This window comes from Amblyomma maculatum, chromosome 9 (assembly GCF_055883805.1).
Source record: "Amblyomma maculatum isolate TAMU_Amacu chromosome 9, ASM5588380v1, whole genome shotgun sequence".
Lineage (NCBI taxonomy): Eukaryota > Metazoa > Arthropoda > Arachnida > Ixodida > Ixodidae > Amblyomma > Amblyomma maculatum.
This window is the reverse complement of record NC_139352.1, coordinates 10,902,304-10,921,750: the sequence shown is the minus strand read 5'-3', so window position 1 is coordinate 10,921,750 and position 19,447 is coordinate 10,902,304. Positions and strand designations below refer to the sequence as shown.

Below are 19,447 nucleotides of genomic sequence, written 5' to 3'. Positions count from 1 at the left end.
GTAATGCAGTAGTATAAATCACGCACAGAAAAAACTAAATAACAACAAACATTTCCAATGCAATGCACTTATTCCCATTCAATATTAGACAAGCCTCCCAAAAAAGCATCTAAAGAATTGCTGGCGACAACTTCATTTGGCAACTTATTCCATTCTCGGATAGCTAGAGGAAAGAAAGAAAATTTGAATATGTGAATTTGATACTGTGAAATCTGTACTCACGAATGTGCTTAGTGTGCACTGTTCTCGATTTACCCGAGTTAGAGAATGTCAAGTATTTATTTCTATCATAAATCAATTGTTTAAAAGTAGAAAAAGAAACTTTTGCCGCAAGAATTTGGCCCGATTTTGTATTGCTGGAAGACCAGCTCTGCGTAAAGGTTCTGTACGGGAATCGCTACAGCGGTACTTGTTATAAATTAATCTAATGGCCTTTCGCTGAACGCATTCTGGTCGATCAATGCAGTGGCTAGTCAACGGAAATCAACAAATTATGCTATATTCGAGTACTGAACGAACAAGAGAAGTGTAAGCTAATAGTTTGGTATCAGATGACGCGGAAGTTAGGGAACGCTTTAACGAATAAAGCACAGTGAGTACTTTAGAAGTTATATACAAAACATGTCTGTTCCATTTTAAGTCTGATGAAATCAGAATTCCTAAATGCTTATGTTCATCAACTCTTTTTAGTTTCTGGTGCTCCATTCCATAAGTATATATCAGGGAGTTTTACTTCTGGTTACTTTCATAGAAAAAGCTATGTCTAAGTTAAGCGTCATTTGCCACAGTTTCACCATTCGGAAACTTTCATTAGTGAGTTGTTAAGAATTAAATGGTCTTCATGGCTACTGATTTCTTTGTAAATGATGCAGTCGTCAGCAAACATTCGGACTGTACAGTAAATGTTACCTGCAATGTCGCTGATAAAGACAAGAAAAAGAAACTGAGCTAATACTGTGCCTTGAGGCACACCAGACACTACTTCAGCACATCCTCAGCGTTGCCCTTCATATTCAACGAAATGGAGCCGATTGTTCAGATAAGTTTGAAGCCATTGTGTTATATTCCCAGAGCCAAATAATTATGTGTAGCTTGTGAAGCAATTTTGGGTGTGATACTCGGTCAAATGCTTTAGATAAACCATGAACCAAAATGTCTGTTTACCCACTAGTTAAGGCGAGGTCATGTATTGTTTCAATTATTTGTGTTGTAGCTGACACGCCTTTGCGGAATCCATGTTGACTACTACAGATAAAATTGTTGTCTTCTCCATTGATAAAAATTTGTTTCAGAATAATGTGATCAAGAATTTTGCAAGCTGCAGAACTGATTGAAATAGGGCAATAGTTACAAGGGTTGTCAAAACTGCCAGATTTATGAACAGGAATTATTTTAGCTATTTTCCAATCACGTGGCGATTCCCTAGTTTCTAGTGATTTCTCATATACAAGCCTAAGGTATTTGCTTACTCATATCGCATATCTTCCAAGAAAATGATTGGGGATATTGTCAGGTCCACTGGATTTTTTAGCACCAACGGCAAGCAATAAGGACAGGATGCCAGCTCCGATTAGTTATTTGCTCAAGTTTAGAGATACCATCAGAATTCATAACATCTATTGGGTAACATGCCATTGCCCCCCCCCCCCCCCCCCCCCCCCCCCCCCCAAGGGCATATGTCTTTTCGAAGGACAGAGTACCAGAGGGGGAAGATGTCGTCACTAGATGTGTGAGGGGAAAGCCAGATTTCAGCAATAGTAGTAATATCAGGTGTGTGTTCAAGCAGGAAAGCGTCAAGCTCAGTCAGTTCATTGGCTACACTCCTCGCATTTACGCTCACTATTCTTATGCTTTGTGCCGTCACACAAGGAATTATTTGACTTTCTGGAAGGGCTCTTTTTTTTTTAAACGGGCACTCTTTCTTGCTTTGCTTTGTCCCAGACAAAGAGCTCTCCATTGATCTTATCGAAAACTAAGAAAACCATCTCTTTATTATCTCTGTTGGCCTTGGCACTGCCCCAAAGCTGCCTTCTGATATTTCGAACACTTAAGAAAAGTCTTCGCTTACAGACCAACTTGATACCTTCAGATTGGAACAATTCCTAAGTATCTTAATTTAATAGCAGATTCAAATATGCAGGCAGTGTTTTACCTTCCTTCTTATAACCAAGGCAGTGCAGTCTTTCAATTCCTGCAACTGACACCTTCAACTTATCCTTGATAATCTTATCAACCACTTTGCGCTCAGTCTTCATGTTTCATTCTCTGCTTCATCCAGGCCATAGATTATAAGATTTGATCGTTGGCTTGCATTTTAGAGAGTGTCACTCTTCACCATAAATTGAGATGTTTGCTCCATTAGGTTTATTTTACGTTCAAGTTTTTCTACTCTGCTGTCCATTTCAGCCAACGAATCTAGTTTAGAGTGTAACACTGTGAGCGATTCAGCAGCAGCTTTATTTCCATTTCTAATGGCAGCTAAGTCGACTGCCATTTTACGGATTTCAGCAGCAAGTTCTTGAATGTTCGGGCCAGGGTTAATCTCCCCATCGCCGGCCATGTCCTGTCTCATTATTATTCAGCACTATGAGCATCAAGCTTCTAGTAAGAAGAGAAGCTACCTAGCAGTGGTGTCGGCTGACTGTCTCAATGGTTTCGGTATTAAGCCCATTTCACCACGCTGAACTCGCAACCCACGAAACCACACTGCTCACGACGCACGTGTGAACGGAAGCAGGCCGAGCATGCCTTGTACGATGTAGGAATGGCAAAAGCAACACCCGGCATTTTGCACAGGTCTTTCACAGGCCTCTCCAGCCATGCCCTACAGCCAGATCACAGATGCTTAACCAGCATTCACAAAGAGTTAACTGGTAGCGCTTTCAAGACATGCAGGATACCAAACGTATTTAGAAGTGACGAAGATGAGTTTCTAAGAAAACATCTTTGCAAAGAGCTCTCAGCAGACAATACACTGGACAACAATCACGAAATCCTTGAATCTAAGAACACTTCCAGGGTGCATACGCCACGTACCTGCATGCAGAGCGAGAAGCGAGCAGGCACAAATGCAGCACATGCTAGCCAACAAATCGTGCACTGGTGCCCCGCACCCTAGCTGGACACGGTATAATGGTTTACAACCGGAGAACTGCGTGGCTCCCACGGTTGCTCGGGCAAATATGAGCTGGTGCTCTGCTCATGGTGCATGAAAATCCCTGGTTAAGTGCATTGGCACAAAAAGGGGAGTGAACCAGCATCAGCATATGAAGGTACCTCTCATGGGGTGGCGTTGGACACGCAAGTACAGAGTGCGTTTCACTTACGGCAAGAGTGTGAAATGCATGAAATGCACATGCTTTCCGTGAGCTTTCTTCATATGCATTATGCACCGATGAAAATGTATCCTGAGATCTTCACCACCCCGAGATTACACCTCATATTACATGTGAATCTGTACTACATGTTAATCTTTATGGTGCATAAGTTAAACAAAGAAAAAAAGCTTCCAAACGCAGTCAGGCTGCTAACAGTGCGCCTGGTAAGCCACTGTTGCTCAAACTTTCACAGAGAAAGACAGGGCTGCAAGTTTTCAATCTAAGCCTGCACCAGATGCCAGCACTGAGCACGCACCACTGTTTCGCTGCTTTCTAGCGTTTTCACAAGAGGGGGTTCTTGCCATTAACCAGGGGTGGGCAAATATTTGAAATTTTGATTCTGAATAAATATGTTTGTTATTTGGTTCATATAAAAAAACTAATCGGAATTTTCTGATATTCGAAAATTACCGAACAGACCAAACATTTTCTAATTCACCACGGTTTCACAGCACAGCATGCTTCGCCACAATGCCTGACCGCATGGACAGCGCAATGAAACATCCTCAAAATGCGACGGGGCCGTTTTGTGAAGGACGACCACTACAACCACATCGCAGTGGATGTGGACACCATCTCGACAGTGTGCGCAAAGTGAGGCACTTGACGAAATTGCGAAAAACATTGTTCTCATTTCTGTTTCATCCCAAATGCGCACAACCACCGTGCTGGTGTTCTTCAGATAAAATTACTGTGATGCTACAGTTCTTGGCAGTGTTTTCAGGCGCATTCGATAATTGCGAGCGTTCGGTTGATTAGGACATTTTTTTATGGGCCTTTGAAAGCCAAATAAACAGGACTTTACTGTATTCACCAGCAATGATAGCTCCAACCAGTTTTATGCATGTTCATCCTGTCCAAAAAAAACAGTATGCGGAATACTGTTTAAAATTTATACTGAATTTTTCAGTAGTGTATACAAATCCTAGTCCAATTTGACAGTGAAGGCCCCTTACAATATAACTGCTTACAGTGCGGGATCGGTTATAACAAGTTTTATTTCTGGCCACTGGTCTGCCGCTCATAGAACTCAATGTAAAGTCGACTACCGCTTATGGGGTAGTCGGTCATAGAGTTCCTTACACTAACTAGAGGGAAAGCTGAGGGTGCTGCACTTCAGCCACCATGGGCGCGCTAGGAATCATGGGCCGGTGCGCTACTTGTTGCGGGACAGTCGGGTTTTTTTCGGGTACGTGGAGTGGCGTTACTGCGATGTTTCGTTTTTGTCATCATCATCATCTGAAGGTGCGTACATAGAGCGCGAAAGCCACAGTAGCGAAGGCGCAAAAGCAGACATCGCCAATAAATGGTTTCTGTTTCCCGAAATGCCACTAAAAACTTCCTTAAGTAATTGCACAACCATAAATATTTTCACGTTTTTTTATCTCCAAGTTTGCCTATTAAGTGTGAAATATTGGTATTTGTGCTGCTCAAAACTAAGCCAATAGGAGAAAGAGCCATCGCTTATATTGAATAAATCTCACATTGACATGCTGTTTCTCTCTCTTTTTGCCATTTATAGTCACAATATTCAATCTTAGGACATTATTCACGGTAGAACAATGTTTATCTTTGCATTCGTTTTGGCCAAAAGTTTTAGTTCTGCACTCGGTAGCTCTCCGGCCCATGATGCTTTGAGCGCCCATGGGGGCTGAACTGGCCGTCTGGAAACTCCGTGTAAACTCCCATAGACGACAGCACAGCTTTCCCTCTAGGTAAGAGTAAGAAACTCTGTGTAGTCGGTTGCCTCCCAAAGAACTGAATGTAAAGTCACATCGTTTACGACGTGGTTGTGCAAAGCGAAATACAGGTTATAAGCATGGTTTTGAATTCAAATCAGCCCGCTGACAGCGTGGATCGAGTGTACTTCCCTGCATGGCACAGCAAATTGCACTACATGTTTAGGGTGCAACACAAGTGCACGCTTCGTGTGTGCACAGTTCGTTTTCTCTTCAAGTCTCCACGCGTTGCTCCCGTCTTGCACAAGTTTGTGCAACAGCTACTCTCTTCCCTCTGTTCTTTCGCTTTGCTGCTCTCCATGAATCTGGGTTGCACCAAGTTTTCTTGCCATGACAACGCTTTCCCTCACTCGCACATAGCTCTTTTCGTAAAAGAGTGAGCGAAAACACTTGTGAATTTGTGAATGTGTTTTCATACTAATTTGGTCGTGCAATGGCAGCACCACATTACTCACTAGTGGCGAACTGTGAAATGTCAGTGCACCGCTGGAACAGACATGTTGCTAGTTTCGTGTGACGTGCACCAGACAATCTGCACAATGCAGTATTTCCGTGACAACAGAATGGTCCCGCCACAGCAAAGGGGTGGTGCGATGTTGTGGGCTTCCACAACAGTGCACTAAACACTAAATGAGGATTCCTGACAGCCTCACTAAAAGACTTGTTTTCCAACCAAAAGGTCTCGCCCCAAAACGCCTTGCATTCTTTGTGAGAACAAGAGCCAAGTGATACTTACATACGGGTGCAGCGCTACAGCGGAGGTTAGCGCAGCCGCCTTCACAGAACTGGGCATGCGCTAACAAGCACATATACAGTTCTACAGAGGCAGATATTCGCACACTTCTATGCTTAAATTATTAACAAGCATGGTTATTGTGTTAAGTTAGGTATACTTACATACAAGAAGATAAGAAAATCAGCTCAATTAAGCATGCATAAATAATAAAAGCAGTCAGATGAAGTAGCAGGTCACACAAGCCAAACAGAAAGTAATCAAATTCGCTGCCATCCTGCACAGTATTAAAAAAGAATCTTCCCAAGATTCCCACCTTCTTGTGAAGCACTGCTGCCCACTTTGTGATGTGGAATCATTTGACACATGCCAAGATTAAACTAAGGCACTTCCCTATTTATACTGTGGTTTCTGCTGCGGGAACAGGCAGTGCATCTGACTGGCACCGATCCTCTTCTATCAGATCATACGCACGCACACAGAGCCAAACCTCATTGTGAGGGCTGGCCCACATGCACTGCTGCGACAGTTCTGTGGCAATCGCTTTGACCATCCTTAATTTTAATCTGAAAATTATCCAAAAAAAAAATACGACAAAACTGCCGCACCTAATGTCAGCCCACTCAACCGCACTGCATACAGTGCAGCACGCATACTGAGGCAACGAACAGCGTGGTTTCATTCTGGCAACTTCGTAACTACACTTGCATGGCTGAGGTCCATCCCGAGGCTTGCAGTCTGGTGAAATAAATATGAAAGGGCTAAACAGGCTAAATGTCGTTGGGAACGCTACGTTTCAGGCTGTGTTTCACGAATGAGGTTTTTTGACTTCAGGGTCGCAAAGGAGTGAGGAAGAGACAGTTCCACTAGCATTGATGCGCAGGCTGCTACTCTTCTGTCCATTTTGCGAGCAATCTTGGTACGTTTGCCAGCAGTGCTTCGCAAAGCCCTTAACTACTGACATCACTCCTCCATTAAGGAGGTATCCATGTTACATTGCTTCTTTGAAGATGGCATCAAGTCAAACTCTACTGACAGCAATCATTATCAAATATTTGCAAATAAAGTATTATTACTAAACAAGTAGACCATATCACTCTGATAATGGGTGAAAAAACTTTCCAGCAATCACTCTGTTTCTTTTCACAGTTGTGTTTGACATTATTGGAAAATATTCTGTAACAGATTTATGTAATTAATTTTCACTTTCCACCCAAAATTGCTCTATTTGCACATCTTCCAATAAATCAGCTTTTGGCTATGGTTCTGAGAAGATATCACCTGTAATACAACTTAGCAAGAAATATTTGAAGAATTATACGATTCTAATCCCACTCAATTTTTAATACTTGAATTGTCTTTTCACCTAAAATTTTTCCATCCACATGACTCTAGAAAAAGCGTGAAACGGCACAAAAGACGAGGAGGGTACAAATGGGTGCCCATTACAAAATGATCGCATTTTCAACCCCAAGCCAGCCTGAACACAAAATCTGAAAACCTGCATCCTTCTGTTTATGAATCCTTTCCAAAACTTTGTTTCCTTAGTCTCTCTCTCTGTGTGTGTGTGTGTGTGTGTGTGTGTGTGTGTGTGTGTGTGTGTGTGTGTGTGTGTGTGTGTGTGTGTGTGTGTGTGTGTGTGTGTGTGTGTGTGTGTGTGTGTGTGTGTGTGTGTGTGTGTGTGTGTGTGTGTGCGCGCACGCGTGTGTGTGCGTGCGCACGTGTGTGTGTGCGTGCATGTGTTTGGCAACATACCCACAACTGACACAACCCTCCAAGCATGTGCTGAGTGGATTCACATCTTTGAGTGTGCCAACGTGAGCAAAACATACCAACATAAAAGAGCATACAAGAACTTGCTCGGTAAAGATGGCCACTTTCCCAAACCTAACCAAACCCAAGTACCTGACAGCTATACAAATATTGGTGGACAATGAGACAACACTCAGCAGGACGGCCAAACTTTCACATGCAACAGTAATTTTTTGGCAGCTATGGGGGAAAAGAAATACGGGCATGAAAAATGTGAGACACAACTGACACTGACCCCCAATGTCTTTGATGCGGTAGATGCGGTGTGGAGCCGCACCGTCATTGATTCGCCGAACGTTGGGAAGCTTGCGGAATGCGGCCCGAACACGCTGCTTGGCCTTGGACAGCCGGTTGGGATCCCGCTCGTCCCATTTGCGTTTTAGGATGGACCAGTCCTGCGAAAAGGCACAATGCAGAGCAACAAATTCATCACACTGCATGGCTTGAAATAATTACTAGAAGACAAAAAAAAAAACACATCTCATACTGGTTATGTTAGCTGCATTTTGATGAACTGACATGCAAACTACTCCGGAAGCATTAAACATACCCTTCTGACTTAAGTTAATTTGATGTCCATTACCACAGTGTTCCCGACAGTCCACAACACTAGTTTGGTGCACGAAAATATATTAACTAACCCATTAAGGCGCAATTTAAGTCCCAGTTAACAGCAGGTGTAAGAGCAACCTTGATAAGAGATTATGATTCCATGTTCGTCTCCCCTATCGGCATGTGTAGCAGCAGAAGTCTACTGTAGTAGCTTAGCTTGCTTGTTCCACAACACACAACAGTGTTAACTGCATATGCGACACAAAGTTTCAGTTCCTCTTCTTGATGTGATGCATGCCAGTCTTCTGAGAAAGCCTCATGTCCCCGAGTTCTCTGCTCGTTTGACTACCTAGTGCACAAAAAATTCTGAGTACACACGTCCTGTCTGCACAGCTTGCGTCCATAAAAATTTGGCCACAGTAGCTGCCAATGAGAAAGGCAAGATGCCTTGAAGAAAAAAGTCAACTAAAAATGCCTTTTACAAGGAGTAAATCAGTCTACGTAAGACACCAACAGAAATGGTGAGACAAAAAAATATTATTCTTTTACTGTTGAAACACAAAGAAAGAGCACCGTCATTGAAAGGCTCAGAAGCATTCAGCTCTTTCCTGGGGCAAAGGAAGAGTGACAGCTTTGCAATACCTCCTTCTAACCACCCCATCATAAGAGCGTCTACAGCATTGCTCACACAACATCGCACAACCTTTTACGTTTGTTTGCACGAACACACCATAAGGCTACTCCCAAAGCAAGTTATGTGATACATGTGAATCCACAGCAAGCACACAATGAATCAAGAAGACCAACTCCCAGCTCACCCACACAGCATTCTCGCAATCTAACAAGCAAATGCAGAGCTTTGGACAGTGACATACAACGATATCATAGTCTGCCCCTGAAAAAACCTCACATAGTGTTATCCACATAAACTACCAATGTACTGAGTGTGTTTAGTTGTCTTCAATAATCAATAGCATGGCAGCAAGATGTGCAGCCACAATGACACTGACTGCGCAATAACACTACAGTCATGAGTTACCAAGCAGAAATCTGCAGGTTGACAGCGCTCGCTTCCACCTGTCCGACTGCCACGACTGCACAAAACCCAGTAAACCAATACAGTTTCAGCCTGTACTAGATGACCAGAAGTTTTTGGCATGCCCCATGGTATACCTTTACCGACGTGCACACACAATTGATGTTCAAGACTCACACGGAAGACGTTGGGCCCCTCACGGTTGAAGCTCTTGCTGCCCTGGTGGGTCCAGCGGATGAGGAAGACGCCCCTGCGGCGGTTCAGCCACTGCAGGTCATCGCCATAGCAACCACTGTCCAGGCAGGGGACCAGGAAATCCCGCACCAAGAGGCAATTGCGGGGGCTCCATGCACCACTCCCATTGCGGCGCTTGTTGCCAAAATTCTTGGCCGGTGCGCGCACCGGGGCGGCATCGTCCCAATTGGGGGCCACATCCTCTCCAGCTCCCACCATGGTGCCTGAAACAGCCCCCTCCCACATTATTTTCACCTTCAACAAAGATGAAGGAACAGCCCATAGAGCTGCCAACAGAAGGTTACCCCCAACAGTGCCTAGAAACAGAAGTAATCTACATTAATCCATAGTCGCCCACTACAGTCACAGACTGTCATTTACCTAGAGAGAAAGCTGGTGGAACTGCACTGAAGCCACCAGGAACCGGAACTCCTTAATACCACCAGTTGTGAAACTTCCATAGGGCCCACATATTTAAAAAAAAAAGACAAAATTTGGTTGCTAAGGACAGTGGCGGCACCTGCAATCAGTAAGTTGTGTCGCAAACTTTGACACTTGATAAATGCACAATCACCCGGCAACATATTCAATTGAAAATTCAGTAGCAAAATTTTCAGATGCAACTGCCATAGGGCTAACCGAGACATAAAAGAAAAGTGCTTTTCGGAAAGCAATGCCAACATTGCCAGATTGCGTTCATGAGCCAATTTTAGGTCACGGTACAGTCCAGGAACACCCGAAAAGCGCATATTAAAACTAACCACTTTTTGAAGACGAGTTTCCCAACTAATATGATCGAAGACGCTTTATCATAGACTGTTTTGCTACCTAATACAGTAGTCAGATTTTTTTCAAGTATACAGAGTGGCATTACTGGGATGCGCACTGCTTCTTAGACGCACACACACAGACACACACACCGTTTCAGCGAGGAGCAGATATAGGAGCTGCTCTTGGGAATTCGTGTTGAAAATCGCTTAGTTAGCTTAGTGCAAGTCCACGGTTGGTTTCTGAACTACTATCGGCCCGTTGCATTTCAGCTTGGGACAGTAAACACTGCAGGATGAAGCAGAATATATTTTTAAAAGCACAAGGTAATTCTGCAAGCACAGTTGCATTACTTACCAAATTTGAAGCCAGGAGGTGGCCGCATAATGCACGCAGAAAGAGAGTTCATGGATGATTCATTCATGGGAAATATCGACACATGCTGCGCTTGTCCACATGTACGTAACAGCCACTTACTTGTGGTAGGAGACATACCTGATTCTTATTTAATGTTTTACTTTGCAACTACATACTGCAGTGTCAGGAGCGTATCCCACTTTCTCAAGGCGTAAATATAGTGCACAAAAACCCTAGTGGCAAAAATGCAAAAGCATGCAACGCCAATGAAAAATTTCTTTACATGAAATGCCAACAAAAAGCTCTTAAAGTGCTTGAACATAACATTTTTATTGAGAAAATATATTTGCTAAAATGTGTGCCAGTTAAGCACAAAAAATTTGTTTCAGCGATGTTCTGTACAAGGCCATCTTGTCATTTCGGACAAATGTTTCACTTGCGTGCTTCTCTAGTCATTCACCACATTTTATAGCCAGCATATTGAACGTCAAGGCATTTGTTACTGTAAAACATCATTTGCTTTTGCAATAGCTTTTGCCCTAAATTTATAGTTCTGTAGTCCGTAGCTCCACATCCCGTGATGCTTAGAGCATAGGTGGTGGCTAAAAGGGTCTCTGAGAAAGTCACACAGAGCCTCTAGGTAATAACTGTTTGATTAAAGCAGCCCATCATAGCCCATGTGCCAATTCTGAATGTTCAACCTCATGGAACATAACTTATCAATACTCTATTTACTCCCAAATGAGCCCACTTTTTTTTTCCAGGAAAGTTTTTACATATAAAATGTCATTTTCATTATACAACTTAAGGTAATATTTTGCCAAAACTTTTTACAAAAATTTTGGTGCCTTCACTGCGTAAGCAAATGCAGCTCAACTTGAGGCAGACCACAACAGCACTATTTTTCATCAGGACATCAGTGTTCCAAACAAACCAATTTAATTGATTAGATAGGTAACTCAATTCTAATAAAGTCAACTATGTAATGCAGTGGCGTAGCCAGAAATATTTTTCGGAGTGTGTTACATGCTGCCGATCGAAAAAAAGAAAAAAAGGCTAAAGAAGAAGGGGGATGCAGCACCCTGAAAATTTTGGGGGATGCTGTGACACTGAAACACCTCCCTTGGCTACACTCCTGATGTACAGTAATGCACAATTAATCCAGAGGATCTTTTATACACACAATTTTGAGATTTGTGCATGCAGAGATTTTTCCTGCTTTCTTCCAACCAGGTCACACTGCCATCACCACTGTTCAGTTCCAAATATACACATTCTACTGCGAACCGAATGAATTGTAGGTACTTCTTATCCTTTCTGTAATATGTCATTTTAAATAAGCAACCCAAATTATTATATTTAGACCCCATGTACCCACACAAAAGTACGAGCCCTTCCACCACAACAAAAGTGAATACTGAGAGCAAAGACTGTTAAAAGCAGAGCGCACTGTACCACAGCACCTTGGAGTTAGATGATTCACCCACTACATACGCTTGTAGGCATGATGAAAGCTGCAGTATAGCCGCAGTAGTAGTTGGAAGTTACGGTAAAAGTTGAGGCCAATGCGTCAAGCACAAAGCAAATAATAAGAAAAAGCCCTCATATTATCACATGATTTCTGCTCACCACTTCAATTTAGTGAGGGCCTAGTTCAGTTCTAAAACACATCAAACGGCCTGTTTGTAGGCATTTGGTAATTCTCTATTGACAGTTACAAAGCAGTAAATGACAGTGCAGAACAAAGGGATGATAAATCTATAAATACACCAAAGGTGCAAATGTCAGGACCCGCACTACCTTAAAATATGCATACTATCAAAACCTTTAGAGCAAGGAGAAGAGTTTAAAGCATACATCACATTCTGTACTGCATCCAAAATCTAGTCAGTATAGAGAATTATTACCGAAATTGTAAAAACTAGGAGCCAAAATGCTGCATTATTAGCCAGACTAGTTCCCACTGCAGCTGTCAGTTACACATGCCTATAGACAACGCAACAAATTGTGCACAATGAAAGCACAGCAGAGGCAAATATGGCAAGTTAAAAAAATTAAGGTGAAAAGACATTACTGATCCGTGGCAGGACACACCTAAATGGAAAGGAACATATGAAAACATATTTTGGATTCAAACCGGAAATATATATATATAATATATATATATATATATATATAAAAACTGTCATGGAAACTTATCCACCAATGTGAATCAATGGATTGCTTTACTGCTTCAGAGTACTCACGTACCGAGTGATGCTTTCGGCAGTACAAAAAAAGAAGTTTGAGAGAAAAAAAAAAAAGCCGATGCACGTGAGTGTAGTTGTGCCTGTGCTTTGTTCAAAAGCGATTTTTGTTTTCGCCATTTTTTTTTTTTTCGCCACTGAGACCTGAGACAAGTTCTCCGTGGGTGCGATCAGTGGATCAGCGTGAGCAAGATCTCCGATGTCACAATGCTTGAGTCATGAGCGGTTGCAAGTAGTAACCGATATCGCATTCGCAAGCCCCCCCCCCTTCCCCCATCATTTCTTCCGACTGAAGCCGCCATCAGTGCGATGATACTGTCAACCATGGTTTCGCATGCACTTTTGTGGAGAAAATTAGAAACCATGTTCGACTGCCACTAGCATTTGAACGTTTCCAAATGCCATTTAGCGGCCGAGGACAATCAGCCGTAATAAAAATTACGACGCCTCGTTTCTGCGCCTTAAACCTCGTTAAACTCCGTTCTCCGGGCGCAATCGGCGAACCACTTCAAAAGCACCGCGCAAGAGACGGGCGAAGCCACGGCCATGCGCGCCGCCGACACCGGGCTTACGCCGCGGGGTCTGGCCGACTCCCCAAAACCGGCGCGTCCTAACAAACAAAAACAATGAAAAGCCTAAACGACCACGCCGACACAGACGCGCAACGCTTTTCTTTTCGAGAATCGGGGAAAGCAGTGTGCATGAGTATAATCTCGACACAGTTTTATCGCAGCGACCGTATCTACAACAGTTCCCAAACGAAGCCGATACGCCGCTGACCGCCTTGCAAGGAAGGAACTAGACAATGATCAACCCCGGCGTCAGTGTCGAGGCGGCTTGACAGCGCACCCGCCGACAGCGACTTTCGCTTTTTTTGAACCCGCAAAGACACAAACAACGCGGAAAAAGCGCAGCGAAAGGGGCCTCACGATTTTACCGAAACCACGACAGGCGGGAGCGCGCCGCGCCGGCCATCCAAGAATGCCGAGTCGCGCGAAACCAGAGCGTCATTGTTGGCTGCGCAGTTGAAACGATCCCTACTACTCAAGTTGCAGTTTCGCCACTCGCACTTCCGCACCGCCTTCGGCAAATTAAAAATCGCCTTCGACAATATTTCCACGCGGCAGTTATGCTTTCACCGAGGTTTCCTCGGTGCCATGACATCCAACAAAGCGCCAGTGCTCCGCTCGCCCGAAAGCTAAACAACCGTTCGCGGCTGCCCCGACAGCGTTCAAAAAGTTTAGGCGTGGGGCACCCACGTGCTTCCTGCCACTGCAGTTGGAAAGCGTGAAACGCGTTGGAAACATGTCACATGCGGCCAGAACGCGGCAAGAAGCCACAAAATACTGAATTTATGACGAAAACTGTCAAAATGCTTCGCCGACATACCTGGCGGAGGCAACAACAACGTGGTCTTGCTGGGTCCTTTGTGCTGCAGCGGCCGGTTTGCAAGATGGGATACGTGCCGCGCTTCGAAGCCCTTGGCGTCAACGGCTATTACTCTCCATGGTCCAACTTAATCGCGAAACAGAAGGGGACGCAGTTTTCAGCCAACTTGGTGTAATCACACAACGAAAACTAAACGCAACTACGCGCACGGATGCCTGTTTGCGCGCGGGTAAAAAGCCAGAAGAGGTTGCGATTGATGGCGATGTCAGTGACTCAGCGCGGCGGACCCAGAAGCGAAAGTGAACCCCGCAGCAATCCGAAACCAACTATACGCTTCAGGAGATTGTGAAATGCGATGCGTTGGTTTCATTTGGCGTAATGCACGTGCAACCTGGACTTTTTGTGGGAAAGAGGTAATGCACAATTGATAGGTATAGTGAGTGTATCTGAAAATCTAACGGAAGTAATGCAGTTTCGGTGAATAATGTTCGTAGATTATAAAAAACGAGCGACATTTCTTTTTATGGTTTTTTTTTTGTTTGTTTGTTTGAGTTTCTATTTTAGTTAAACACCATTTTTTGCATTGAGCTTCTCGCCGCGATTAAAGCGTTGCTACTGCAGCTTTTCATACAAGCGTGTGCGATACGTACGTTGTCCTAATTTTGGCGAATCAACTAGGTATGGTTGGCCAATATGGCATATATGCAACATTTATATTTAAAACAAAAAATTAAGTCCAGCATGCACTGAGCAGCGATTTTGAGTTACTTAAGTTCCTGCAAACTATTGTCCACGCGAGCCTTTTGCCAGATCGGCAGGTTAGTTAATAATAATAATAATAATAATAATAATAATAATAATAATAATAATAATAATAATAATAATAATAATAATAATAATAATAATAATAATAATTGGGCCACAGGAAAGAAAAGATACAGTATCTGTTGACATGTTAAATAAAAGTTAGATGAAATTGATTTAGGATTTGAAAGTAAATAATTTAATAAGATGTAATTTTGAATTAAGCTCTGATATATATATATAAACTTGAAGTAGGTGACACACGATGAAAAAACAACACTTTAATCCGACGTTTCGGCCGGGGCCCGGCCTTTGTCAAGGAATGTAGAAAGAAGCTGTCGGTTCCCATTTCTGGGAACCGACAGCTTCTTTCTACATTCCTTGACAAAGGCCGGGCCCCGGCCGAAACGTCGGATTAAAGTGTTGTTTTTTCATCGTGTGTCACCTACTTCAAGTTTATGACCTACCGGACCCATTCGAGATTCAACCCCCTCCCTATATATATATATATATATATATATATATATATATATATATATATATATATATATATATATATATTGCCCCTCACTCTCCTAAAAAGATAAGTTGTAGCAAAGTATTGAAAAATGCTTTAAAAATGAAATGAACTATGATATATCATTTACAATGAAAAATTGTATTACAATATTTTAATAAAAGAAATTAATTTGTTTTAAAGTTCTCCAAATTATAATAAAATTATTAAAGTTAATGTTATTATATCATTAAAAGTTAATGTTATTATATCATTAAGTTTCACAAAACCTAAAAATAAATAATTTGTTAATATTCTTATAAGAATAATTATTCCATATTCTGATATAAATATTACAGCAAATTATCGTGAACCATATTCAATATTAAATCCTGATAGTAATTCTGATTCTCCGTCATGTCAAAAACAGCAGACATGTTAGCTTTCTGAACAAGTCATTACATGCATTACCTTTGACCAATTTGTTCCGTGACCTTGTTGCATATGCTTGCTCATTGCCACATTTTCGCTGTTATTATTTCTTGTGTGCAGCATTTACAAAAGGCTAAACATCTTAAAACTTAAAAGGAATACTTTCTTTATATTGCAGGCATGTCAGATAAACTCTCCGATGTTGGGAAGCCCACACAAATTGCCTGTCCATATGATAACATAAGGATAGCCCACATGATATGTGCGTCACAAATTGCCTGTCCATATGATAACATAAAATTAATACTGTTATGCATGATACTGGAAATTTAAGACGATTGATGAAAGTTTGAAGAGGCATTTTTTGCAGGCCCTAGACACGTTACATCTCTGCAACATGCATAGTATGGAGTGCAACTATTTTGTGGATGCATCTACAGCACATATATATTGTATCGACTGATAAGCAAAATGCAGTACATATGTACCTGCCTGATATACAATATTTTTCAACCAAGTAATCCTTATGCCCCAGTCAAGAATGCCACCAGATAGTACTGGTGGTAACAGTAAAGTTTCTTGTGTGAATTTGGAAGATTGATACTTGTCCCAAAGAACTGAATGACCACATATTATAGTGTTCGAGCGAGCGATTACTGCTAAACAGCAACAACAAACCTTAGAGCAGGCACTGGTTGAGAAAGTTGGCTTGGTGCATTTTATGTAGCAGAAGCAGATGAGGCTACTGTGCACCAACACAGTACCAAAAGGCTCTCACTGTTGCACTCGGTGACTACCAATTTTCTAATCTGTTACAGTTCATTTGTAACATTTCCTTCCTTATGAAGTAGAACAATTTGTAGCATGTGTCCTATTTCATTACCACCGAGAAGTTAAGCTGGTGTGAAAAGGAATGTGTGATAAAATAATGTGAAATGCAGTTTTCATAGCTTTTTAGCTTTGCATAAGACAATAAAACATGTCTTATGCAGTGACCATTTATGCAGTGACCATCATCTTTTTTTCATCAAGCATGAAGTTATGTGTAAGGTGCGCATGTCCAATCTGAAGAAGACATAAAATGACTTCACTAAAGTGTTCTTGATGTTGACACGACTTTCATTCACCGAAGGTTGGCTTTACCAGATACGGTATGTCGTTGGTTTCATAACTTAATGTGGACTGCTATTTCTTCATCAGTTTACTCCCTACCGGCTTCAAGTAATCTGTGTACAGAATATTACTTTCCTTAGCCTAATTTGGAGAGCTTATGCAGCACATGCATCATCTTCTTCGTTACACCTAGGTCAGCATGGCTGGAAATTCAGCACAATTTTTTTGATGGTCCATATGTTTGGATGCATATATGGACTTTTCAGCATGCTTAGCAAGTGTGCAGAAGCTATATCATTTTTAATGTATTCTTATATTATTGTTTGTGACACGGACAGTTGTAAAGAATGATTATAATTGCATTGTTTTCTCCCAAGTTCTTGTGAACAACTACCCTTTGGTATGAAAGGCTGTTCTTCTGTCCTTCTGTGAAAAACCAAGTGCATTTCTCACCCTTTTGATCCAGTGCAATGTGTCCATGTGTTCCTTACCACTTGTTTCTTATGGGAAAGTGCCAGAGTTAGATTGCAAACTGCAAAAAGGTTGTACCATAAGAAAAATTGGTTGGGCTTATATGCCATACCTGCAGCATTTCCAGTAATTCCACTCTGCATACCTGACAGCTAATGACAGTTTTACAGAATATTTTTTCTGGAGGTGCAGTGGGTGACAGAGGTTCTTTGAAAGTGATATATTCCAGACACATGCACATGTCAGCATAGTCCTTCTTTATTCAAAGGGATGGCTCATTAGTGTCAACATAAAGGCTAACTATTGCTGACATTCTCTCTGCACCTGTTACAAAGCACAGCGTGAAGTTGTGCACCGTATCTAGCCATTTCAGATACAACATTTGGTTGATCCATATACCTATATTCGTAATCTAGAGTGGAACGTATTAGGCAACATTGCATATCTGAAAGAACAGTGCTGCCAGAGCCCCAATGTTTGCCTCATAACACATTAAGTATAGTCGTATGGTTCAAGAAGCTTTATAGATTTTAGGGATTTTATGCGGCATGAAAGTTAGTCTCCTGTTAAAGTTAGACCAAAGAATTAGTATTCTAAATCTGCAAGTAGTTGAGAGGCATTCATACAAAAACAGAGATCAATTTGTACTCCTCACTGCAACAAGGTTAGCAGAGCTACTGCTTTTTTGGGGTGAAAATTTGAAGCCATTTGTTTGGCACTACATGCCACTTTGTGAAGGATTCAAGCTCAGTAAGGTCATCATAGCCCCGTGGAAAAAGAAGAGGACAACTTCCATGATATCTCCCAGAGGCACGCTTGTGGTTTTTTGAGGCAGAAAAGCTTCAAACGGAGCGTGCAAGGATCCCATGTGTTCAGTTCCCATCACATCTTTCCATACAAAAAGAGCTGTCCAATTTGGCAGCTTCATCCAATTTGGTATTGTGACGTCAAACAATTCTGCCGACCAATCACATGTCCAAAGAATCCCATGAGTGAAGGAAAAATGAGCACCGGCGTGCCGTTGAACCTCTGACCTTTCAGTGTCAGGCCATGTCACCTGCCAAGTATACCACCTGCCACAGGCATGCGCCTGACCTTTCAAGGTTGCGAGGCTTCAAATGGTCTATGCCCCTGATGCTGACACTTTTTATCAACAAGGGCAGGTGAAACGAAGAGGCATTTGCGTGCTGTGCAATGTCAGTGGTCATTAAAGATCCCCAGGTGGTTGAAATTACTCCGTAGCCCTCCACTACAGCTCTCTTTCTCTCTTTCCACCTTCATTCCTACCTCCCTCTCTTCCCTTATAACACGGTTCAGGTGTCCTCAGAAACAAGTGTGACAGAAACTGTGCCTTCCCCTTCAGTTCAGTTCAGTCGTTCAGTCGTGTTCGACTCTTCGTGACCCTATGGACCATGTCACGCCACGCTTTCCGGTCTCTCACTATCTTCCTAACATCACATAACTTCATCTGCAGTGCCTCGAGGATGCCATCTAACCATCGCGTTCACTGCCTACCCCTTCTCCAGCGACCCTCAACCTTTCCCAACCTTCCCCTTACTTTGAACCAATTATTATTATTATTAGAAATGCTCTTGCATTACTATATAGTCAGTTAGGAGTCAAGAATGCAGCGGTGAAATTTGTCAAAGGAAATGCTTCAAACAATGATGTCAATAGAGAGGAACATCCTGCTTTTTCCCCTCTCATGCCACTAGGGGACAAAAGGTATTGTGTTAACTACTGGTGTTCAGTCCACTGAAGGAAAGAAACTGCCTAGCCTAGGGAGCTGTGGATACAGGCTGGTTTCCCTCCCCCTTGAAAGGAGAGCAGCATGCGCTGCAGCACTGAGAACTAGCGCCGTTAGCTGAAAAGCTTCCTTTGAGGGTGT

The 19,447-nt window shown here is 42.4% G+C and overlaps 1 protein-coding gene across 1 annotated transcript in view; it reads right to left on the bottom strand.

Annotated features, from left to right (window-relative positions):
* The window catches only part of LOC146178275 (uncharacterized), a 28,621-nt gene extending 14,088 nt beyond the window's left edge, over nt 1-14,533 (bottom strand). The window contains exons 1-3 of the mRNA XM_084578082.1: nt 14,244-14,533; nt 9,427-9,707; nt 7,897-8,056 (exon numbers count right to left, since the gene is read on the bottom strand). Of these exons, the coding sequence (XP_084434208.1) occupies nt 7,897-8,056; nt 9,427-9,702 (436 nt within the window). The 5' untranslated portion in view covers nt 9,703-9,707; nt 14,244-14,533. The remainder of the gene's footprint in view (nt 1-7,896; nt 8,057-9,426; nt 9,708-14,243) is intronic.
* Nucleotides 14,534-19,447: the final 4,914 nt, after the last annotated feature.